This window comes from Phyllostomus hastatus, unplaced genomic scaffold, assembly GCF_019186645.2.
Source record: "Phyllostomus hastatus isolate PE091 unplaced genomic scaffold, TTU_PhHast_1.1 phas_contig_40, whole genome shotgun sequence".
NCBI classification, from domain to species: domain Eukaryota; kingdom Metazoa; phylum Chordata; class Mammalia; order Chiroptera; family Phyllostomidae; genus Phyllostomus; species Phyllostomus hastatus.
In genome coordinates this window covers 58,261,799-58,288,271 of record NW_025333872.1, presented here as the reverse complement: position 1 = coordinate 58,288,271, position 26,473 = coordinate 58,261,799, and the positions used below count along the sequence as shown (strand labels likewise).

General features: G+C 40.7%; 1 protein-coding gene across 1 annotated transcript in view; it reads right to left on the bottom strand.

Annotated features, from left to right (window-relative positions):
• Positions 1 to 569: 569 nt before the first annotated feature.
• The window catches only part of FIG4 (FIG4 phosphoinositide 5-phosphatase), a 102,319-nt gene continuing 76,415 nt past the window's right edge, over positions 570 to 26,473 (bottom strand). Inside the window, exon 23 of the mRNA XM_045844078.1 lies at positions 570 to 1,425. Coding sequence (XP_045700034.1) covers positions 1,248 to 1,425 — 178 coding nt within the window. The 3' untranslated portion in view covers positions 570 to 1,247. The remainder of the gene's footprint in view (positions 1,426 to 26,473) is intronic.

Here is a 26,473-nt window from a genome sequence, read left to right as displayed (position 1 = left end):
AGGCAGGAGAGACTGAGAAGCGGTATTTATCTCAACAAAACAAATAAAAAATTCCCCAGGGGGCGGGAATCAGAGAAAGAAAATGTATTTTTAAACTTGAATGTATTTTGAAAGAGCAGAAACGTGACTTCAAGAAAAGCATGTTTGGGACACTGGGCCAGCTTCACCTTCTCTGGCCACTGTAAGCGATTTCATTCTGACCAGACAATAGCAAATGCCTCTTGCCTATTATTTTGCTATTTTTCAATCCTAGTCTTGTGAGAGCATCAATCAAATATGTCTATTATCAGGGGCTTAACTTTGATCTGCCATATGGAATCTTACACAGAATCCCAGAATCTTGGGTTTCTTCTCTATTTTATTTATGAGGAGGGAGAACTGAGACAACTCTGGGGGAAAATGGCATAGACATAATGAGATCAAACCATTAGCGTTAGGCTGTTACACAATGCAGGGAGTCGTCCACGTGATGTGTAACTAGACAGAGTACACACCGTGTGTGCGCATGAGGAGTCCATCCTGACTGGACACCAGATGCCAACCACGTAACACAACGGCACACTACAAAGTTATACAAACAACTAATTTTAATGTTCTCTTTTTACATAATTTCATATCTCTAGAAATATCGCAACAATAGTTCACAGAACTCCTGTTTGCTCTCTCCCAGATTTACAACAACCAACACGTGGTCCAACTGGTTCCTCACTCCTGAATCATCAGACAGCACTTTGTTGACACCTTGTCCCTTTATCCATAAATATTTCAGGGCCTTCAGCATAATGAATTTTTGATCCAAACACAAAGTTAACATACAAACCATCCGAATAAATAAAAATATGTTAACTACAAAGAAAAATAATTTGAGTTCATTTCGCACAAGAGAAGAATTTATTGGTCTGTTTTGTTTCCTGTGCTACTCCCGGACGCTCCCCCACGCCCCACCCCACAGTGCCTGGAACATAGCAGGTGCTTGGTAAATACCTGTTCAATTAATTTCTCAATGTGATGGTGTGATGCTGTATTGACCACGTTTCTGAACGAAGTATTTTTAAAATAAAGCAAAGGCAATGACAGCAAAATAGTCAGTCATTTCTTTACTACCTATGATTTATAATTCAAAAAAACAAAAAGCCTTCACATGTCAAGGACTGACAGGAAGTTAAAATGAGGCAAAGCAGGTTACAACAGCAGAAAAGTGACTTTGCTGGTCCCCCTCAGGGCCACCACAGGGACCAGCTCCCTCTTCACAGGTAGCGGTTTCTGATGTATTCTCGGTACACGGAGGTGTCTTCTTTCCCGAGGGGCTGCATGATACCTTGACTGGCCTGGATGTGGGCCTGGAAGATCTCCGTAGATTTTCTGTCTACTCTTGGAGGCTGGACTTCATAGATATTATCTTGTGAGAAAGCTGAGATGGGCGTTCTATAAAGGAGAAGAGAAGAGAGGGGTACGTTAAAGACAATAAAGTGAAGGACCACAGCTCCCTGGGGTCTCAAAGCATTTGAGAGCTGCTGACCTTGAACATGCGAACTTAGTAGTAACAAGTGGTTACTGTGGCCTCCTCTGTCCCCTCTTGGCTGGCTTCCCCCTCTGCCTGGAGGACAGAGTTGGAGCACCCGCCCGGGGCCGCCTTCCCTGAAGCACAGACAGAGCTTCCCTCTCTGCTCCCAACACTGTGGGCACGCCCGTGTCTGTGCACCTACCAGCCTCTCTCACAGGACGGGGGAAGCTCTGTGCTCCTTGGTCACACAGTAGGCCCTCAATCATTTTTTGTGTGTGTATATATTTTTTGTATCCTACAACTTTAGTGATTTCATTGATTAGTTGTAACAGTTAATCGTTTTTTAAGGGAAAATTTAGTAGGAATCAGAGAAATAGAAGGTATTAGTGATTCCTACCTCACAGGTTGATGCGAGGAATGAACGAGTTTACATGTGTAAAGTGCTCCTTTACTGCAGTCCTGGCACACTGTGAGCGCTCAGTAAATGTGAATCATTGTTTGTGATTACAGGTGCATAATTCCTTATCTGCAATTCTCAAATCCTAAACGTTTTAATGACTTAATGTTAGTTTGCTGGCAAAACCTGACCCAATTGAAACTCATTTGGAGGCACATCCTAACATAAACTGACAATTCTCATCCCACTTCACGTGATTAGTGATGTGTTTAATTAGCAGAAAAGGCCTCGGATCACACTTGTTCCAAGGCATACGGACCATTGTGGTATGCCAACATCTCCCAAATTCTGAATTCTGAAACACATCTGGCCTCAGGCCTTAGGATGAGGGAATGATTAAGGATCTGTCATAGGCAGCTTCCTTCCTTTCTGAGATGATTTGAAAAATGCCCAAGAATCTCTCTATTCAAAAACACCCCTCCGTTCCCACCCCACTTAGCCTGCTATAGTGCTTGAAATTGCCATCCACTCCTTGGGGAAGGCGCTGTCTCCAGAAAGCCCTTGTCAAAATGCAGCCTGGTGTCTTACGCACCCTCTGCTCAAGGAAGGTTGAGCACTCCTAGTTATCACATTCTTAGTTGGAGGCAAGTCCTCAAGGGATGAGTCAACCAAGTCAGGTGCCTGAGTCAACCAAGTCAGGTGCGATGCAGAGTGAGTATGCGCATAGTGTGGGGGAAGGTCAAGAAGAGGCCACCGATGGGGGAGGGCGGTAATTTAAAAAAACATTGTGAGGGCTTGGGAGTCAACAACAACACACTCTGACCCCTTAGCCCAGGGCTGGGAGGGTAGCCCTCTAACAAGGGCACCAAGATGACCCAGGGAGAAGATCTGCAGAACCTATTCTGCTGGCTGGGACCTAGATTTGCTCCTGTGCATCTTATCAGAGGAATCAGGGAGACACCCTGGGTGCTGGGCTATTTGGTTAGCTAGGACCCCGGAGCTAACCTCAACTGTTCTCACCTCTGTAATACAGTTCATTTCAAATTTGGTACAGAGTTTATGAAATACTCCCATTATTTCAAAGCACTCTGATAATTTCACATCCTCATTTAAGTGAATGAAAACTGAAGGATAAAATGATTTACTCAAAGTTATAAACAATTAATGGCTCAGCTGAAGGAATCCTGAGACTCTCTGAATCTCAGCTGGCACTCCCGCCTGGCAGTGGTGCTTTTCTCCAGAATACAAAAGTCACAGTTATTGCAATGCCTGTGGCTGACACATTACAATGGAGAATAATTAGGATGATTAATATGTGAACTCAATTTTCCCTCACAAAAAATAACACAGCAACTCTACAGTCATTTACATAATTCAAAGTGAGATGCCAGAATCCGTTAATGGTTGATAATATTCAGCTCAAACCATTTGAACCTGACCTTTAAAGAGGAGGCTCTGTCGGTGTGTTTAGAGATTGTCATCAAAGTGCCAGCCACAACAGCACTCCTGAACTTCGCCAGCTATACCTGCCTAGTGTCTCCTCCTTCTTGAATCCCTTTCACATATAATTATCATATTTAAATTTTGCACCCATCTTGGAGACAGGAAGCACCAGGATTATACTCTCCATGTTGCAGAGGAGACATTTAAAATCAATTTGTAAATGGGGCTAGTGGCTCCTGTCCAGCCTTTGAAGCCAGACCTTTGCCCGGAGCCCTCTGGGCATTAATGACGCCCTCTCTGGCTGCAGTCTCGCCAGACATCAATGAACGTAGGAAGATACGGTCTGGGAACTAAACCGTATTGTGGCTGAGAAGGGAAAATGCCAAGTCACCCAGTCACTGCTTTGTCCCTCAAAGGCTTCCGCTGAAAACACGGCAGGGATTCCAGCTGTAGGAGGTGACAGGACCAGGGCCCAATGACTGATGACAGAGGGCTGGGACAACCTCGATCGGAGCCACGGGCCAGCCACTGCCACGCAGTGCCTCGGGTTTCAGTCAGTCAGTCAGTCAGAGTCCTCACCTCGTTCTCAGGAAATTGCTTCCCTGCCGTGTGGAGCGATGGGAAACCATTACACACATTCTAGGTGAAGTGCCCGACATTCGCCTTAAATGGCACAGAGCTGAGTGGCGGGTGTGTTCAGGGCTCCGACACCACCCAACTGTAGTGTCAGAACAGTGCAGAGAGTCAGGAAATGCATCGACTGTCCCTGTGTGCTTTCTACTCTCCTAGGTACAAAATCTGTATTAAGTAATAAAACTGTAATGTTAAAATGTTGGTGGGTTTGATTCCCAGTCAAGGCACATGCTTGGGTTGCATGCCATGGCCCCCAGCAACAGCACATTGATGTTTCTCTCTTTCTCTTTCTCCCTCCCTTCCCTCTCTCTAAAAAAATTAATAAATAATAAATAAATAATTAAAAAATGGTGATGAATGGATTTTGGCCAGAAGAGGCTTAAGGCAAACCCACAAGCAGAATGAGTTCCTTGCAGTCTTAAGGCAGCGGTTGGCTCCCCAAGTGTGGTCCCCAGGCCAGCAGCACTAACATCACCTGGAAACTTGTCAAAGACATAACATTCTCAGGCCTGCTCCAGACCTACTGAATTACTCTGAGGCGGGCGGGGGGTTGGGGGGCAGTGCTGTGGGGTAAGGCGGCAAAGGTGTGACGGTCCTCCAGGCGATTTTGATACTTGGTGAAGTTTAAGAATCTTTGGTCAAAGAAGACCAAAATTATCTCAAATAATATATTTGTGGACAATGAGCAGAACTGAATATTTCAAAGCAAGAACTTTCTTTTTAAATTCTATACTGTCACTAACCGTACATGGAGAAGGCATAATTTAACATCTGATTGTAAAGATAAGCAGCAATATTAGATTCACCACACATTTCCTAGCGATTTCCCCATCGGCTTACACGCATCCAAGGTGGGGGAAGGGTGTAAAAACAGCCAAGGCCCCCGTAGGGGCTGCTGGTTGGCATTTTTTCTCTGAAGGCCCTGTTGATGGAGGTAAACTCAACAACATTTCCAATACTACATGGAATTGTCTTTTTTATTAGCTTAGATGGCATCTGTTTCTGAATTTTTTTTAAGACCCAGTATTTAAACACTAAATGATGTGAAAATTGTGAGACTATGTTGTTTTTATTCATTCCAGTAGAGTTGGCTTATTACTATATTCGGTGGGAAAAACGGATCCACATTTCTCTCCTGACCATAAACAGAGGGAAGACGATTTTTTTTCCTAGCTTCTCCTCACAGCCCCCAAAGGCGTAAGACCTCCTGCCCGAATTCAAATGCTAGCTGTAATTCTGGAGATAAAACACTACAATCACAAATTTGCAGTCTCATTTCTTCTTATTTACAACACCTAGTTCCGTCTTTAAGGAGAGCTCTGTATTTCCCCTCAAGGAGCGTTACAAGCCTTATTTAGAATAATGTATTTGCCAGCTCATTCATGGGCTGCTTACCCCACACTGCCAGCGTGCTCAGACTCTGGGGACAGATGACACAGCCTGAACTGCAGTCCGCTCCACAGAAGAGCAGCGCTCCAGGAAGAAGCCCATTAGACACACCACATACTGCTAAAGAAAGTCTTACTGGTGCCCTTTCATGCTCCTTCTTAAATGTGGCGTTGCGCACTCGGTTAAAATCTGACCATGTCTGCTAATAACTGTACCTTACACTTGGGTGCAGAACTGATGTTTGAGCCCCTTTTAAAGTTCACCTAAAGTATTTTTTTCTGACTTATGCCCAGAAAATATTTAATTGGTCCAATTGAAATGTCTTCCAAATTTAGTAATAAAGAATAATTATTTCCCTTTTTACTCCCACTAAGAGATACGAGTCTATACACACAAATCCATATACACAGAAAATGCTATGAGTCTAATATAGGATCCCCAACAAAGGCCAATTATTTCAGTCTTATTGTAATTGAGAGCTAATGAACATGATACAAATAATAAACAAATCTGATTCCTTCAAATGCAAACCTCTCCAAATCCCTTTGACAGCTGCTGTTATAATGGATGATTGGATGGCCCCCAGCAGAGATGCTGCAAGGGAGGTTAGAAATTTCACAGGCAGGTTAAAATTCGTTAAAGCACAGATGACAATAATGCCAGTCCCTAAGTGAACTACCATTCCAAGGAGCAAAAGGGGTGACAAGAGGGAAGTAAAGAAAAACATCTGTGCTGCTCGAACAGAAAATGTACAACCTTGCAGACAGGGATGCATATAAGGCCCTTCAAAGGCTTAGCAATAAGGAATCTCAACTCCTTAGAACAGAGTAAGTCTTTTTTTTTAATCCTCACCCGAGGACATGCTTATTGATTTAGAGAGAGGGGAAGGGAGGGAGGGAGCGGGAAGGAAACACTGATATGAGAGTGAAACATTGGCTGCCTCTTGCATGCACCCCAACCCGGACCAATCCTGCAATCTAGGCATGTGCCCTGATCAGGAATTGAACCTGCGACCTTTTGGTGTATGGGATGACTCACCAACCAACTGAGCCACACCGGCCAGGGTACGCAGAGTAAGTCTTTAAAGATTTTGATAAGAGAGGAATAAATGGCATTTTGGTTCCAGAGAGAGCATGAGGAAAGCAAAACTCCCATTGTGTGTGTTTCTCAAACACTTATCTGCCTCCAGACTGTGAAGGAGCCATATCAGTGAAAGGTGTGTGGATGTAGTCTCACAGAAGTTGAGGGTTTTATGCCACAGCCTAAGCAGTATCAATAACGCAGACAATTATTCACAGATAAAAGTATAAGTGACCTTAATATATTTCAAAGAAATGTATGCATTTGTAATTTCTAAGGCTGCTAACCTCTGTCTTGAAGACTCATTTGCCATCAGATCCTCTAAATGAAAATTTAGTGTGCGAGTATGTGTGCATACACATGTAATAGATATATAATATATATTAATATTTATGCCTATATACACTAATATCTTACATACATGAATGTATTCTTTAAACAATGCTGAGGAAAGGGCAATATATATGTATTTCAATGCTCCCCACAAAGTGATGTACTTCAAATGAGTCCACGTGAACTCACTTTGACAATATCCTTTCTATTGTGCAGATACTGAAACAAAAGTATAGTTGATGAGCACCTGGGGCAATGGAGCCAATAATTCTAGATAATGTATTATAACATTTATTATTTCCTAGATAAAGTTGGAACACCATGCTTTTAAAAGGTAACTATTTATAGTGTTATATTTATATATTATACTGATACACACACACACACACACACACACACACACACACACACACCCTATACACATAAGAGCCTTCCAGGCTGTCATAAGCTTGTTAGAGGGGGAAGATGGCAGAAGATAGTAGAGCCTTTGGTCTTATAGTTCTTCTGCATCTGGCTAATCAGGAGGCGCTTTATATAGCAGTAGAAGTACAACTTGACTTAGGGATGTTAAAAAAATTGACTGCCTATCAGCTATACTTTTCTTGAAGCTAATGGGAGATGGCTAGTATACCAAGGACCTTACTCCACTGTCCAGGCAGGGTGCATTCCTCCTTCTTGCCTATGGAATTTGAGCACAGCTAATACCAATGGCAGTTGTATGTTTCCTGTTCTCTCCCTTTCTGAACGAGAGTTTTTCTTTCTCTTTGCCATTGTATGTTGAAAGCAGAGAGGAAGTCTTTTTGCTTATGGGTCACTAGATTAGAAGTGTCATCTGGACCTGATAAAGATAGCTGCACAAAACCTTGAGATCCTGGACTTTGAGCGGAATGCAGTAACTTAGTGGAGTGGGGGAGAGGATATGAGTGGATTCTACTTATAGCAAGAGAAGTATGCTTGGAAAACTGGAGAGCTAGAGGGTCAGTCTGTGACAAATCACAGATTAGATTTCTCAATATCCACTTGAACTCCGCTCCTAGTGTGCAGAGGCTCAAAAAAAAACAAACCCAAAGACCAAAAAACAAAAAAACCTGGACTCCCTTGCAATTTGGGTTCAAAATGTGATTTAGGCACTACCCACCACTTGTACTACAGAAGGCTAAGATTTGGAACTGAGTCATATGTGAAGAAGCAAGATGTATCTGTTCTGAAGACTGTGGCAAAGGTGACATGTGGCTGAGTTGGCCACTGCAGTGGCAGCTTCCTGGTGAGGGCTGAGGTGGCTGGTTTTGCAGCCAGTAGCTGATGCCAGAGCTTCCTGACCAAGGCAGATGCAGTTGCCATATGATTTTGAGAGTTGTTCCTGGAAGCTTGGTCTGTAGCCTGTTTCTTTGGCCCTCCAGTGACTCTGAACCTCACCTAAAATCTTATAATAAATTACTCTCCATTTAATCCACCTAGAGTGGATTATTTTTTCTGCAACTGACCTCTGACACCACAGCCAGCCAATGAGCAAAGCACATCCAGCTCAGCTCTCTCTTGCTTTACCCAGAAGCAGGCAGGCAGGCAGGCAGGCTCCCGGATGACCCCCATCCCTAGATGGCTCTGGTGGGAAGGGGCTACTTCCAGCAACTGGGCACATGCACGTTTGTTGCCCATGGTCACAGAAGGGAAAGTCAACAGCAAGCACATGTACGAGTAGCAGTAGCAGTACTTTAATGTCTCAGCCATAGTCATTAATATTTTTATTGGTCCAGATACAACAGAATGACAGTGGTTTTATATTCTCTCTGACACCTGTAAAATAAAAATGTTATTTGTGTTTCTAAAAGAAGTTTTGGTTTTAGAGAAATAAAGCAGAGTGACTTTTGGACTTGAAATAGGTAAAATGCTTCCAATTTAGGGTGCAATTTATAAACTTTATGGTTTCCCTCCCATCTGCAGAGCATATTATCTTGTTATAAAATGAAATGCAGTTTTTCTCTGTTCCAGCTGTGTTTTTATTGCAAACACTGGGGGAGTGGCCAACAGTATTTGGCTGCATTGTTTTGTAGGTTACAACTTGGACATTTCAGCTGTTGTTTAATGAGAGAACACTTGGCTTTGAGCCATGGGCCACAGGGACTGGTTATCCCGCACAACGCTGGGTCTGTTCTGATGGTAAAGGACAGGGTGACATCAAGAACATACTAGCTGTCTTCAAAGGCAAAGAATGAACTGCAGTGTCCAGAATCATCCTTTCCCCCTGCCTGTACACAGGCCCCGGCTCTCCTGCATCCACCAAACACTTACACGGTGACCTTGAAAGTAACTGGTCCCTTTTCTCCTCAAATTACCTACAACAGCCTTTAAAACAAAATACAACTATTCTGAGTTTCAGAAAGACTATGGCTTCATTTCAATGTCTGGAGTGATGGAGTGCTGGGTGTGCTGCCCAGTGGGTATGGGGACAGCTGCTAAAGGGACTTCTGTGGTGAACTTGGTGGAGCAGGGGTTCCCCAACCTGCCTGGTCATTACATTCCAATGGAGATTTTGTAACACACAGATTCCTAGGCCTTAGGCCAGGTGTAATGGATCAGAATCTCTACTACTAGGATCCAGAATTATGTATTTTGTATCTCTTTAAAAATAAAATAATAATGCTAATTTTGCTTTTAATATGGAAAATCATAAAGAAAACATGGTCCATGGTGTCAATATTTTAATATAAATAAAAGTATAAAGGTAGAAAATTTAAAGAATAACCTAAAGTCCAAAATGAAAAAGAATGCCTCTCTATAGTATCAACAATTTTTTAGGGCACTAATCACTCTCTGTTTTTATTATTGTTTTTGTTTGCTTTGGGATTTGTATTTCAAGAAGCTTCCTAAGACACTCCGGTGTAATGAGAAATTTGGAACCCACTACTACAGAAGAAATTCCCAAGTGAGCTGTGCAGAAGCAGAATGTCCCTTTTTCACTGCTGATGTCCGTTACAACATCATAAAGCCCTGCTCCTCTCCTTCCTTCGTTAAGTAAAGCCATTAAGTGGGGCAGAGCAAGGAGAGAGGCTGTGACAGCATGTGGGGAGTCAGAGCCCAAGGGGGGGGAGGAGGGCAACCCAACAGAGGACAGATTGAGGTGGGGAGTTAAAGGCTGTGGGGTGAGGAGGGCATCTGTGTGGGGGTGTAGCCTAAGGAGGTTTGTTGGAGCCTGAGCAAGGAGAGGCGGGCGTGGGTGCCCCTGTGGAGAGGTGGCCTGCAGGCCATGGGGATGGGGTGGGCGTTCATGAGGGTGGGTGACTCTGCTATGCAGTCAGAGCCTGGGTGGGGGCAGCTATGTTTGGGAAAGGGTACATGCACTAGTGATGGGAGGCTGGTTATGTATGCGGGAACTAACCAGGTAAATAGAGTGAGGGTAATAGGAGCCAAGTTTCTCACTGCTGCAGAAGGAAGCACTAATATGGAAAGGGAGAAAGACAGAAATAACGCTGGGTACCCTGCAATTAGAGGTGCCACTGTGAACTTATAGATTCACATGTATGTATTTACCTATATGTATTTATATTATATTTTATATATATTTATTTTACATGATATACATACGTAGTATATACTTGTATATACATATATGTATACATTTACAGATAATAGGTCTGCATAAATTTACACATAGATGTATATGTAAATATGCATATGTCCTATGAGTGGAACAGCAATACCCCAATGGCAATAGGCATGCCTAGTGACCAGATCTTAACTTTAATACCATTTTCCACCAAAAAGAATCAGGGATCCTTAGAAAAATGATTGATTTCAGGGCTAGGGCAAGCAAGAGAACAAGATGAGATTAGAACATCTTGTGCCAGAAATCAAGTAAGTGTTCAAAAAAAAATGATAAGGACATGTCTTAAGAACAGCAGTCAGATTAAAGGGACATTTGTGAAATTAGGAACAATTTGAACATCAAAATAAATAATGATAGCAACAAGTTATTCCCTGTTAAATAAAACAGGAAACCAAGGTCTCATACTGAGAAAAATAAATGAAAAAATTAAGAAAAAAAAAAGCCACCACACAGTGGAAAAGCCCAAAAGACAGCACTGCAATCAGCGATCATTAGTGATGGGATGAACTGGAACTGCGTCACCTGATAGGATGCAGTGAGAGGAAGCCACTGTCACTTCTGTGGTATTCCTGCCTGCAATCAGCATGTACCTTAGGCTAACAAACACTTATCATGTCACAGTTTCTGGGGGTCAGGCATCTCAGAGTGGCTTAGCTGTGTGGTTCTGGTTCGAAGTTTCTCACAAAGTCAAAGCTAAGCTATCTGCCATGGCAACAGTCAACTCAAGGCACTTCTAAGCTCACTCAACGTGGCTAGCAGGCCTCCGTTTCTCTCTCACTGTTTGCCAGACGCTTCAGTTCCTTGCCATTCTGGCCTACCCACAGGGCTGCTGACAGCATGAAGCGTGCTTCCCCCAGAGCAGGCAATCCAAGAGATCACTTGTATAACCTGATCACTTCTGTGATATGCTCTCCATCACAAAAATCCACTCGGGTACAATGTGGGAGGACATTGCAAAGGGTGTGACTAACAGGAGGTGGGGCCCATCAGAGGGCTGGCTACCACACTTCAAAGATTCACAACCTGAAGGTGGTTGCGGCAAACCCAACTTGAGGGATACTTTACAGAATAATGGGCCTGGCTTTTTGGAAGTGTCATGGTCAAGGACATCCAGGAGGACTAGGGAGCTGTTCCCGAATGAAGGAGACTACAGAGACATGACAACTAGCTGCAGAGTGAGGTGTCAGACTAGAGCTTTTGGGGATTAGAGACATTATTAAAACAACGGACAAAAACTTGAATGAGGTTTCAGTAGCTTCATTGGAGGATTAGCTGGTAGCACTGTATTTATGCTAATTTTCTGATTTTACTGGATGTATTGTGATTTTGTAGGGGAATGCTCTTATTTACAGGTAATACCTGCTCAAATGCTAGGGACAGATAGGGTATGAGGTCTGCAACTTCCTCTCAAATGGCTTGAGGGGAGAGGAATGTTCTTTGTTCTGTAATTAAGACTTTTAGATAATTTTAAGATGGTTTCCAAGTTAAAAATGTATATAAGTTATAAGATCTATGAGAGAAAATTAAAATCTTCTAAGTTAAAGTAGAAAATCCGAATTCCATTAGGTAGAATTATGTAACACTGCTGTCCTGTAGCTAAAAAATTTATGCATATTGGTAATTTCCTGCAGTTCAACTATTACAGAAAATCTCAACAAACCAATCACCATCAAAGGTAATGAAATTATGGATTTCAATATAAATGCAAAATGATTCTCTTTGTGCAGAACCCCCAGCATCTGCGATGCCCGCAGCCCCCTTTCCGCCAGCATGGAGAAGCTGCTGTAGTAACTCATACCTTAGAAATAATGTCTTACCTTCATATTCCTCTTCAGATAGAGTCCTATTTCTTTGCACCCCTTCACAGCATTTGTTTTTGAAAGAATGATTTCTATTCCCCATGTCCTCTTAACAACTTCCCATCTTGTCCTAAATTCACTTCAAATGGGCTTGCAAAGTTACTGTCCACCAACATTTTCTCATGAAGGCCATCAATAACCTTCCCGTTAATTTCTCTGTACTCTTGGCCTCTGTAAAACCGCACCTCTCCTGAGTCTCTTATTACCTTCTTGGCTTACTTCCTTGCCCCTTCCAAGTCATCCTCCAGAATGCACCCACAGTCATCTTTTAGAGCCATGAGTCGGAGCATCCTACCCTTTACTGAGAACCTCCACTGTCTTCCCACTGGACAGAGTAACAGCCGGCCTATGCCTTACTCCATCCATAGCACGTTCCTCTGGACCTCTCACTCAGCCCTCTGCTTGCTCCGCAAGTATGCCAAGCTGGTTCCCACCCTGGTCTTTTGTGCACATTCTCTCTGCTTTGAACAGTCTTCCCCGGTCATCTCTGGCCAGATGCCTCCTTTCCATTTAGGTCTCAGCTTACATGTTAACTCCTCAAGGAGACTTTCCCTCAAAGCCTAATTTAAAACAGATCATTGCTTCCCATCACCCTGGTTTGTGTTCTTCAGGGCATTTATCCAAACATGAAATTGTCATACTTATTAGCTCAATGTTGTCTGCTTACTCTAGAACATAAACACCCTGAGGCACTTTGTCAGGCTTGTTCTTTACCGCATCTCCACCGTCTCACATAGTGGGTACTTAATAAATATTTGGTGAATAAATGAAGCACGCACTTTTTGGTGCTGACAACCCCAACCATCAGATGTCCCATGGCTGTGAGAATGACAATTACAGAATCTTAGAGATGACCTTCCTTCCAGATCATTTTGTCCAAGTTCAGATCAAGTGAAGAAACTCTCCACTGCACTGCTGACAGGTTATTCAGCCTCTGCTTTCGTACTTTCAGCAATGGGAGCAATAACTTTTAACCACTGGAATGGTTACATGTCACTGCTGATACCTCCACTCACTGGATTCTTCTCTTCAGTGGCCCTGAACCTTCCTTCCTGTGTGTTCCACTTACTGGTCCCCAAAGTAACTCAAAAAAGGCCCTGCTTCACAGGGCCTGTTGCTTGAGGGACTGACCACATGACTTCTAATTCTCTTTCCTGAGATAAATACTGCCAGCTATCTCATTACTTCGTGTGACATGAAAAATTAACCAACAACTCACATGAGAAAGGTCTCCAAAATTTTAGCAGCTTAGTTTTAAAAAATAAAACCTTTCTAAGCATTTCATCTAAAAAATAAAGTGTAAGAGTGCCCTTGGGTATTCTGAGAACACGGTCTCATTTCTCTCGGCTGCCTTTCCGTTCCCTTAGCAGCCTGCTTCTCCACATCACACTCCTCCTGACACCGAGGAGACTGCAACGATCACGGACAGCCAGGCCCGCAAGCATCTTCCCCAAAGACAAGGGCTTACCTTTTTCTGAATGTATTTGTGGGTTTATGTTCTCACTTTAAATAAATTTTAAATTTTAATAAGATGAGAGAAAACTCTCATGATGTAACTGTTTGCTAATAAGCTTTGTGGCAAGGGCTCTATGCTGAGGGCACTGAACAGTTAACCCTACAAATAAAGAAAAGGTGTAGATCTTACTGCCCTTTGGGCTTTCAATGTGTGCGTAGTACCGGAGGAAGAACATCTGTTGTGGTAAAACAGGTGGCATTCTCGTGCAGATCTGCGTCCTTCCCCGTGACTTCCACAATAGAGTAAGCACTGTATAAATATTATTGAATGAAGGAGTAGGTGGGTGAATAAAGGAACCAATGAGCCAGAGGATGCTATAACCAGCGCTCCACTCCAAGCCCTCATTTTACAGACGAGGGAGCATGGAAAGGACGGGGAAGGACCAGACAATATCAGACGTGGGGCCAGGCCCAGGGCTCCCAATTCTCTAGAATGGGGTTCTTTCCACAGATTCATGCTGCTTCTTTTATCGGGCACCTTTGCAAATGAACTGCCAGTTAACTGGGTAAGTATAAAGGATTTTTTGTTTTGTTTTGTTTTTCCGTAACTAAGTCATTGTGAATGACATCTTCACATCCCTGTCTCCCAAAATGATTATTTTAAGCCAATCACAGCCCATGGCCCTTGGCAGTGACAAGCTTAGGGACTGGCATGTGACCCAGTCCTGGCCACTGAGGCATGAGAAGTGGGCTAGGCAGGGTCTGGGACTCCTTGCTCCTAAAGAGGAGATGCAGGGAAAATGTTCCTTTTCTCCCATAGGCACAACCATGTCTGACTGCAGCCCCTGGACCTCCTGTAGCTACCCCGCTAGCAGTGTGAAGATGGGGCGGAGATGAAGAGAACCTGGGCACTGAATGATCCCGTGATGCTCCGGAATCAACCGGCTCTGGGACCTGCCCTTCGTGTAGTCTCTCAGTGAAGCCGAAACTGTCCATTGTCTTATAGTTCATACCAGTTGAGTCAGACATTCTGTTATTTGGAGCAGAAAGTATCTTAAGAGGTTCAAACAAGTTTTTGATAGAAACCTTTCAGATTAATAGCTGCTTCTTTAATTCCTTAAAAAAAAACATTAAAAATATACAGACATTTATTCAACCAGTCAAGAGTTTCATTCTGCTGGCACAGACTACGCACGGCTGCACTGCAGTAACACCTTGGTTGCCTCAGCGCTGCATTCTGATGGAAATGGTCACATGTGCTATGCCTTTTTAGCCTTAGGACACTCTATACTCTTAAAAACATTATTGAGGACCCTAGTAAGCTTTGGCTTATATGGGGTTGTATCTACTGAAATTTACTGTACTAGAAATTTACTGCAAAGAAAAAAAAAGACTCATGAGTGATTGCAAGAGGAAAGGGGGGTGGGGGAGGTAAAAGAGGGTAAAGGGAGGATAAATGGTGATGGAAGGAGACTTGATTTGGGATGTTAAACACACAATACAATATACAGATGTACACCTGAAACCTATATAATTTTATTAACCAATGTCAACCCAATAAACTCAATTCAAAATACAATAGCAAAATTTTTAAAAAATATGTATTAACTCATTTAAAATAACAATAGCAGGCCCGGCTGGTGTGGCTCAGTGGATTGAGTGCCAGCCCTTGAACCAAAAGGTCACCAGTTCAATCCCCACTCAGGGTGCATGCCTGGGTTGCGGGTCAGGTCCTCAGTAAGGGATGCATGAGAGGCAACCACACATTGATGTTTCTCTCCCTCTCTTACTCTCTCCCTTCCCTTCTCTCTAAAAATAAATAAATAAAATCTTAAAAATAAAAAATTAAAATACTAAACCCAATATTAACATAAATACTATATTTTAATGAAAAATAACCTTATTTTCTAAAAGAAAAAAAATTAGCAAAAAAGGTAGCACTATTTTACATGTCTGCAAATCTCTTCAATGCCTGATTTAATAGAAGACAACTGGCCCTGGCCACTGTGACTTGGGTAGCTGGAGCAAGGTCCTATCCACCAAAAGGTTGCAGGTTTGATCCCCAGTTGGGGAGCCTATGAAAGGCAACCAACCAGTCCATGTTTCTCTCTCACACTGATGTTTCTTCCTCTCTCCCCCCATTTCTCTCTCTCTAAAAGCAATGAAAAAATGTTCTTGGGTGAGGATAAAAAACAAAACAAAACAAAAAAAGAAAAAAGCTGAATTCTCAAATCTGTTCTGAAACTGTCATGACATGTTTTGGTTGAAGTACATGAGTTAACTCTGACTTCACAGAGGTAAGTAGTTAGAAAAGGAAGAAGTATATTAATACCCTTTCCAAATAATTGTGGATATTTTTCTTTGATACTACAGCAAAATCTGACATTGTTTTTTCAATTTTTTTAAAATTTTATTTTGTTGTTCATGTACAGTTTTCTGTCTTTTACTCCCATCCCAGCCCACACCCCAACCTGACATTTTTCTTAAAGGTTAGTTGCATTGTGAAATCTGAAACCATACTAATGAATTTTTCATATGCTTTTATCTTTAACATTTTTTTAAAAATATGTTGAGTTTAGAGAGAAAGGAAGGGAGGGAGGGAAGGGAAGAAGGAAAGAGGGAGAGGGAGAGAAAGAGTTATCACTGTGAGAGAGAAACATCGATAAGTTGCCTCCCATATGTGTCCCACCTGGAGAGTAAACCCACAACCCATGTATGTGCCCTGGCTGGGACCTGAACCCCCAAACTTTTGGTGTATGGGAGGACAGCCCAACCAACTGATCTAAACTAGCAAGGGCCATATGCTTTTATCTTAAAATCCACTGGCCTACCTTGCACTTGGGATGGGTTTTCTTACCCATAGATGACTTCTAAACAGCATGCATTGGTCAGTTGGATGATATCAATTCATGGACTTATGAAAATCTTCCAAATGGTAACACATTTCATTATATAATATTTTTAAAAATCATATTTATTAAGATTGTTACCAATCTCATCAGAAAAATCTTCAAGTATTGTCTAAATTTCTGATTTTGGCTTTTATCATTGTTAACAAAAACTCTCAGCTGTTTCTCTTGAAGTAAAAGGCTTACTTTGTTCAGTTTTGAGAGCATGTCTGCCAACTACCCAACTCTGATGAACCACAGCTTGTCTGTCATCGTTACCGCAACTGGTGTTCCGTGAAAACAGTGGCGAGTTCGGCTGACAACTTAGACAATCTTTCGAGTGCTTTTCCTCGAGACAGCCATCATATTTTGATGTTCAATAAATTGCTTTATGTATATTTCCTGTTTTATCACAATGAATACTAAAAAGACATGATAGAAATCTTTTATCAAGGGTTGACAATTTTTCTTGCTTCATCAGGGACTTAAGTGTAAGGGGCTGTCCTGCTCCCTCCCTCCCTTCTGCCTCTCTCCTGTAAGTCTGCACCAGTGAAGAAAAGGACTGCCCATGGGAAGGGCCGCAACCTCCAGGAGTTCACAGACCATATTTTGAAATTCACTGCTTTATGTGTATCTTTTTCTTCTTCTTCCTTTGGTGACAACCTGCTGGATGTCACTACTGGTTACTATCCATGCTGTTGTGGGAGGCTCCCCCACTTTTAGCTGCACCCAGCAGTAGGATGGGATGGGGCAATTCCAGCTGCTGGCTCAGGATAGCACGTTATTGGGTTTACTGTTTCAGTCCCAAAGAAATGAATTTGAGTCCTAGCTTTATCATGTATTGGTTTTGTAACTCTGAATGAGCTGCTGACCTTCTCCAGGCCTTATTTTCTCAGAAAAATCAGAGGACTGAATCCAATGACCCCTAGGCATTTTCCAGTTCTTGGATTTCATGGTCCTAATATACCTGAACACATGCTAAGACATTCTAAGAACACCATCTTGCCCCTCTCCACACAAGTCTGATTGTACCTTTGTATCTCTAGAAGCTCTTATAGATGGGTTTTGGGAAAAGAGATGTATATGAAAAATTCAGATGACTGCAATTGATTTTCTCATCATTAGACTGTTGAGAAATACCCAAGATTCCAGATTTAAAAAAATAAAGCCTAAAATGAAATTAAAAATTTAAACTAGTAAACAAATTCAATTTAATTGTATCATCTACACGATCTAAAAACAGACCAATAACTGATTCTGTTACAGCACGAGAAAACCCAAGAGCAGTATTACCTACTGTGTTAAAACTGTTTAAAACAAGTAAAAGCAAAATCTCTGGGCCAGTAAGAATAACAATGAGTAGAAAACCATGCATGGGACAGAGTTATTGGTCTGCAAAACTTCAAATATAATTCGATTTAGAGTCCCCCAAAAGATAACTAAAATAACATTTTAGGTCCTTTTCTATCTGCTAAACATTTACTGATGCTTCTGAGATTATTAGAATGTTTTCTCATAGCTCTATTCTATTATTCAAATTAAATGTATCTGAACATGCTGTGTTTAGCCAATTTACTTTCCTGTTTTCTAACCACATGATTAAGGAACCACCAATTTAGCTATTCGTCTTTGAAACACGCCTAACATTTTCAAAGAAGTATTACTTTGATGTACAATGCTTAAAAAGCATGAACTGACTTTATTTTGACATTAAGTAATGACCTTCTAATAATTATAAATAGTAAAGCAAAATGGTTTAAAAAGTCAGGATAGTCTTAGTCCCTTTCTTTTAAATAAGAACAGGATGCATTTTATTCAGATTTTGGGGGGTTTGATTGTGTTTCGGTGACATCATACATACAGAATAGAAACCTCGACCCTTTACTAACCGATGTGAACCACCTTACAAAGAGTGTTTTGTAAGCTAATGGGAAGTGGGTTTGAGAGAGAAGATTTTTTAAATTGTAAAAATTTTCATTCTTTGCAACTGATATCAGACTACCATAATTTTTTCAATCATAAGATTCTAAGAGTAAATTACATACAAAAAAACAAAACTTCTAGAACGTCCTATATGTGTAACAGCAGGCAAATGAAAATCAGAAAATCATGGTTTAATTCTAGGTATGTTCATCAAGGGATCCCAAGAGCTCATTACGTACGGGCGACATTCTTTTGAAGAACTTCCGCAATCTGGGAAGAACAGGGAACTAGAACTCAGAAGATCATGGATCTAGATGGCGATATAGGTCATTCCCCATTGCAACCCCCCTCACAAGAAGCCCAGCTAGCAACTGTCCACAGACAAGACATCACTGTGAGCATCCCAGAAGCCCTTTACCCACAGAGACAGAGAAGGACAGCATCAGCTGCGTAAGGTGAATGGCAACACTGACCTCACTGCTCCTCCCCTGGACTGTCACAGCATTGAACTGAGGGTCCTCCTGGGCTTATAGTTTCTACAGTGGGGGCTGGGGGCAAGAGCCCCACTCAAGGTGGCCATTCAGCTCCCCCAGCACCACAGGGTACTTCCCAAAAGATCCAGCTGGGTCTTGCCTCACAGGGATCACTGGGGAAATCTGAGGGTCCTGACCACAGAAAATCAGAAACACTGGAGAAGGCAGGGCTTACAGTAACCAGCACTCAGATTTGGGAAGACTACATTCCTTCCTGTGCTACAGCTGAAAACACATCCCTGCCAGAGGCTCTTTCCAGCTTCAGAGCTAAGCTTGTGGCCCTATCTGGCCAGGGAGCTTGGTGGAAAGTGGAAATAAAAGGATTCTGATTAATACTGCAAAAACACATGAATGGGTAAATTTCACTGGTAATAATAAATATATAGTCAAAGTCAGATTCTCTAATATTATAATTGTGGTGTATAATTCACTTGCAACTTTGGTTTAAAAGTTTAAAACAAGCCTAAACATTAAAAATAACCATATAGCCCTGGCTGGTGTGGCTTGTTTGGTTTGAGCATCGTCCCATAAACTGAAGGGTCATGGGTTTGATTCCCAGTCACATGCCTGCGCTTTGGGTTCAGTTGCCTCAGGTGCGTGCAAGAGTCACTGATTGATGTTTCTCTCCCTTGCTCTCTCGCACCTTTCCCCTCTCCCTAAGGTCAATGAACATGCCATTGGGTGAGAATTAAAAATAATAATAATAATAATAATAATAATAACCATATAGTATAAAAACATGTGAATAGTAATATCAGTAACCTACAATGCAAGGGGGAAATGTAAAAATATAAAGTTTCTGTATGTTACTAAAGGTATTATCATGTTAAAATAGGATGTCAGAAATACAAGATATTTTATGTAAGCCTGAAGGTAACCACAAATAACCCGCAGTACATGCTTGAAAGTTTGTGATAAAGGGGTCAAAGTGTAATGCCACAAAAAGTCATCAAACTACAGAGGAAGACAGCAAGAGCAGAAGCAGGGAATAAAGGTTCTACAAAACAGAAAGCAATGAACAAAGTAGCAACAGGAAGTCTTTACTTACCAATAATTTCTTTATACGTAAATGGATCAGATTCTCCAATTAAAAGACAGAGTGACTGATCAGAGTGGAAAACAAGAACCAAAGATGCTACGTTGTCTACAACAAATTAATTTTACCTTTAAGGAAACACACACTGACAGTGAAGGGATTGAGAAAATATTATAAGCAATCGATAATCCAAAGAAAGTAGGGGCCCTAGCTATACTTATATCAGATAGAAATGGTCAAAGAAAAAGGTCAATCCACCAAGAAGAAATGACAATTATAAATATTTATGCACCCAAAATATCAGAGTACCTACATGTATAAAGCAAACACTGACACTGGAAGTAAAGGGAGAAATTCACTGTTACACGGTAACAGTTGGGGACTTTAATAGCCCCCTCTCAACAAGGGATAGACAGATCATCCAGAGAGAGATCCACTACCGAGACAGAGGACTTGAGCAACACTAGAGACCACACAAACCTAACAGACACATACGGGACACTCCATCCAACAGCAGAAGAATGCACATTCTTTTTAAGCACACATGGAACTTTTTCAAAAATAGATCATATTTAGGCCATAAAACAAGTCTCAACAAATTCAAGAACACTGAAATCATACCAAGTATCTTTTCCAACCACAACGGAAGGAAACTGGAAATTAGTAACAGGATGAAAGCTGGAAAATTCACAAACACATATTAATTAAATAACACACTCTTAAACAAACAATGGATCAAAGCAAAAAATTAAATGAGAAGTAAAAAGAATCTTAAAACAAATGAGAACAGAAACACAACATAACAAAACTTATGGGATGCAGCAAATTCAACTTAACCGGGAAGTTTATAGAGATAACATTCATTGATAAAAAAGAAAGATCTTAAATAAACAACCTAACCTTACATCTCAAGAAACTAAAAAAAGAACAAATGAAGCTAAAAATTAGCAGAAAAAAGAAAATAATAAAGATTAAAGCAGAAATAATGAAATAGAAAATAAAAAAATAATAAAAACATTAATAAGCCAAGGGTTGGTTCTTTGAAAAAATATACAAAATAGATAAACTTTTAGCTAAACTAAGCAGGAAAAACAGACAGAGAACCCAATTCAATAAAATTATAAAGAGGAGACATTACAACTGATACCACAGATACACAAAGATCGTAAGAGACAAAAATGAACAACTATACACTAACAAACTGGACAACCTAGAAGAACTGGGTAAATATCTAAAAACATATAACTAACCAAGGCTGAACCATAAAGAAATAGAAATAAATCTAAACAGACTATTAAGGAGTAAGGAGATTTAATCAATAATAATAATAATAATACCTCCCAAAAAAGAAAAGCTGAGGGCCAAATGGTTTCATTGATAATTCTAACAAAGATTTAAAGGAGAACACAAATCTTTCCCAAACTCTTCATAAAAATCATTTCATGATGCCACATTATTCTGATACCAAAACCACATAAGGACATTACAAGACAAGTACAGGTCAACATCCTCAATAAATATAGATGCAAAAATTCTCAACAAAATACTAGCAAACCAAAGTCAACAGAACATTAAAGGGATCATACACAATAGTTAGTTGGCATTCATCCCTGGGATGCAAAGATGGTTCAACATATGCAAATCAATAAATGCGATATATCACAGTAGAATGAGAGAGAAAAATCAGGACCATCTCAATAGATTCACAAAAGCATTTGACAAAAGTCAACATCCATTCATGGTAAACACTCTCAACAAACTGTGTAGAGAAGGGATGTAGCAGCATAATAAAACCCAAATATGACAAGCCCATAGCTAACATCATACTCAACAGTGAAAGGTTACAAGCTTTTTGTCTTAGGGACAATACAATGGTGCTCATTCTCACCACTACCATTCAACATGCTACTGGAAGTTGTAGCCAGAGCAATCAGGTAAGAAAAAGAAATAAAAGGGATCCGTATCAGAGAAGATGAAGTAAAATGATCTCTGTTTGCAGATGACATAATCTTATATTTAGAAAAATTTTAAAGACTCCACCAAAAAGCTGTTGAAACTAATAAATGAATTCAGTAAATTTGCAGGGCATTAAAGCAAGATTCAAAAATCAGTTGCATTTCTATACACTAAACACTTTATCTAAAAAGATTGAAGAAAACAATCCCACTTACAATAATATCAAAAGCAATGAAGTACTTAGATATAAATTAAACCAAAAATGTGAATGATCTATATAATAAAAACTATACAACATTGATGAAAGAAATTGAGGAAGACATAAATCAATGGAAACATATCCTGTGCTCACAAACTGGAAGAATTAATACTGTTAAAAAGTTCACGTTACCAAAAGTAATCCATTCATTCCAATCTCTATCAAGATTCCAACGGCATTTTTTACAGAAATAGAACAAATAATCCTAAAATATGTATGGAAGCCTTGAATAGCCAAAGCAAGCCTGAGAAAGAAGAAAAAAACTGAAAGCATCCCACGTCCTTATTTTGAACTATATTATAAAGCTATAATAATCAAAACAGTATGGTACTGGCATAAAAACAGATACATAGACCAATGGAGCAGAATTGAGAGCCCAGAATTAAACCCACATGTATATGGGAAAATAATATTTTACAAGGGAGCCAAGAGAGAAAAGATCATATTGGCAATAAATGGTGCTAGAGAAACTGGATATTCACATGTAAAAGAATGAAAATGTTTCCCTAACTTCCACCACACACAAAAATTAACTCAAAATAAATGTGAAACCATGAAACTCCTCAAAGAAAACACGGGGGAAAAGCTCCTGGAGACTGGGCTTGGCAATGACTTTACAGATATAATACCAAAATTACAAGCAACAAAAGTGAAAATAAACAAAGACTATATCAAACGGAAAATCTTCTGTGCAGCAAAAGAAATGATCAACAAAGTGAAAAAGCAAGCTACAGAATGGGAGAAATGGGAGAAAATATTTGTAAACCCCTTACTTGGTAAGGGGTTAATACCCAAAATATATAAAGAACTCATACCGCTCAATAGCAAAAACCATATAATCCAATTAAAAATGGGCAAAGGACTTGAAGAGGCATTTTTCCAAATAAGACATATAAATGGTTAACAGGAACATGAAAGGGTGCTCAACATCACTAATCATCAGGGAAATGCAAATCAAAAGCACAATAACCCATTAATTCACAGAATAGCTACTATGGAAAAGATAAGAGATAAGAAGTGCTGGCTGGGGTGTGGAGAAAAGGGTAGGAACCCTTGTTCACTGTTGGTGAAAATGTAAACTGGTATAGGGACTAAGATAAACTACAGGTTCCTCAAGAAATTAAAAATAGAACTATCATATGATTCAGCAATACCAATTCTAGGCATTTACCCAAAGGAAACAAACACACTAACTTGAACAGATATGTGCACCCGCATTCATTATGGCATTATTTACCATAACCAAGACGTGAAAGCAACCTAAGTGTCTACAGATGTGCAGCCATAAGAAAGAAGGAAACCTTGCCATTTGCAACATGGAGGGACCTTGAGGGCATTATACTAAGTGAACTAGGTCATACAGAGAAAGAAAAATACTGTGTGCTATCACTAACATGTGGAAATAAAAAGAAAACCAAACCCAAACTCATAGGAACAGAACAGATTGCTGGTTGCCAGAGGCAGGGGTGGGAGGTAGGGAAAAATGGGTGAAGGTAGTCGAAAGGTACAAACTTCCAGTTATAAGTTCTGGGGAGAGGATGCACAGCACGGTGACTATAGTTAATAATATGGTACTGTATATTTGAAAGTTGCTAAGGGAGTAGGTTTGAAAGTTCTCACCACACACGTGCACGCGCGTGCACACACACAGAGGCAATGTGAGGGAATGGAGGTGTCAACTAACCTTCCTGTGGTAACCATTCTGCAGTGCATGCACATACCAAATCATTACACTGTACGCCTTACACTTAACGTGTTATGTCAATTATATTTCAAAAAAGCAGGAAAAACATTTGAATTTAACTTTAAAAATCATGATCGTAAACTTTAGCCCATCCTATTAACATAAGGTATAAATGAATAAGGTCAGCGACAGTTTGTCAATTGAAAAATCCTGAGATACCTGCCAAGAATTCTGAATTGTTACATCTAAAACTGAAAATGAACTATAGTAAGATGAAAACCTAACACACATTTATCATTTTCCTTGTCATTTGCTTCAGTTTGTCAATCCTGGCATTTCTCTTACTCCCTCACATTTAATGCATGATATTCCTAAAAGAGGTAAAAACATTGAATATCAAATATTACTCATCTGTAACTTATGTTTAATGCTTACTCTATACCGGGGATACCAAGGCAGATGAGTCCTGGCCTCAAGTAACTCGTAGTCGTTTTTGATTTGCTTCAGATTAAAAATACCACATGGAGGGTTCTATTTACGGAGGACTTTCTGTCCCCCTGGAACTGGGAGGGATGGCGGAAGGACGTCGATAGCACATGAGCGGCCATTTCATTATGAAGACATGATGTGATTAATTTCCCTGGTGGTATTTCTTAATTTTTTTTTACAAAACCATAAGGAAAATCAATAGCAATATTATAATATTAGATATGAAAAAATACTTATATAGCATTTAAAAGATTATTGGTGAATTCTAAACATAATTAGGACTTAATGGAATCTGTACTTTATTTTCAAAGCCGTGCGTAAAAGCCCCAAGGGGTCCTACGTCACACATAGGATGGTAAAGCTACGTTTAAATAAACAATTAAATTGTTTTTCATTTCAACCAAAAATCTATCTTAGCTGAAAAGATCTCTCGTATACGGTAAAAGAAAAAAGCAATGAATACATCACTCCAGGGCAGATAGCTTCACTGTGCACAAGAAACTGCTGTCAGGGAGCCACGGTGACACGGCACAGGCGCGGGGACCCTTCCGCCTGCCCCAGGCTTCCCACTCACCTCCCGTACACAAAAGGGCGGTAATTGGGTAACACAGCAAAATACCAAAAGGTTAAACAGTTATAGTTACAAAATGCAATTCTTGCACACAGAGCTAAGAAAGCCCATGAGTAATACCCCTCACACGGTCATATCAGATACCCAGATCTGTTCCCACAGAATTAACCTGCTTGCTTGTGTAAAAAACAAGGCTGTGTTGTACGAGCTAAAAATACACCAAACGATATAATAAATTCTTCCTCTTTATCGGTGATTAAAGGATTGTTTTCCCCTTCAATGTGATCACAAATCTCCAGGAAATTTCTAAGTATGAAGTAGTCTATTTAACCTGGACCCTTTCAGAAGTTAAGAAATTTTACTTGCTTTTTAAATCAAGAGCAGAAAAAAACCAAATTACTGAGTCTGTTTAATCTAAAACCTCTTTAGCTCCAGAAAATCATCTTGGGTGTCCCATATTGTCACAAAAACCACCTGAGCCCCCAAATCTGGTTTGTCATGCATTTCCAATCCTGGTGACCCACCACCATACCTCGTCACCCAAGCAAGAAAGCTGCTGCCTCTCACGAGCTTCACAACTAATCCACCACCAAGTTTCACCAAGCCCTACAATTCTCCTTTTACAAAATAACCCCCTTCTTTATTTCAGTTGCCAGTGCTACTCCAATGGCTTTGCCTTCTTTCCAACAGACATGTTGTTTATCTCCCTGCCTCCAATCCATTCTCCACGCTAATTCCAGAGTGACCTTTCTAAAATGCAAATATAGGCCTATCACTCCCCTGATTAAAATGGGCTTTTAATAAAATAAGGGTCACTCTCCCTCACTCAGCATCTCCTCCTGATCCTGTTCCTACCGTCCGTGTCTCTCGCCTCTTCCTCGATTATCCCCTGGCATCAGACACACAGCATCATAGATGGGTCTCCAAAAGTAGTGTCTGGAGCTTCTGCCCTATTCCCTCTTATCCTTCTTCAACCAGATAATTTCATCTGTCCCTTAGAATTTACCTCTGCCCAGGAATCTCTGATTTGTATTCTTCCCTGTAGTCCCACAGTCTCCTCTCCTCCTCCACCACCCGGAATAGTGACAATGTAAACCTGACGAGGTACACCCTTGGGGGTAGGGGCTCTATCTCATTCAACTGTGTCCTGTGAGCACTTAACCTGGCGCACAGTGAGGAGCACTCACTGTGTTGTTTAGTGCCTGTCGTGTCTCTTACCAGTTGTACCTTCCCTTAGAGAGATCTAGGTTCCTCAGAAAACAACGATGACAAAAACCCACGTTAAGGGGGGCGGGTACTTAAGACTTCCTGTGAAACTTCCATAAATGGTACGCTTTGTAGTCACCAAAACAAAACAGACAATACACTTAATTAAAGCAATATGAAGGGCATTTTAGATGCCTTAAATTAATAACACAAGCACCCACAATTAAATTT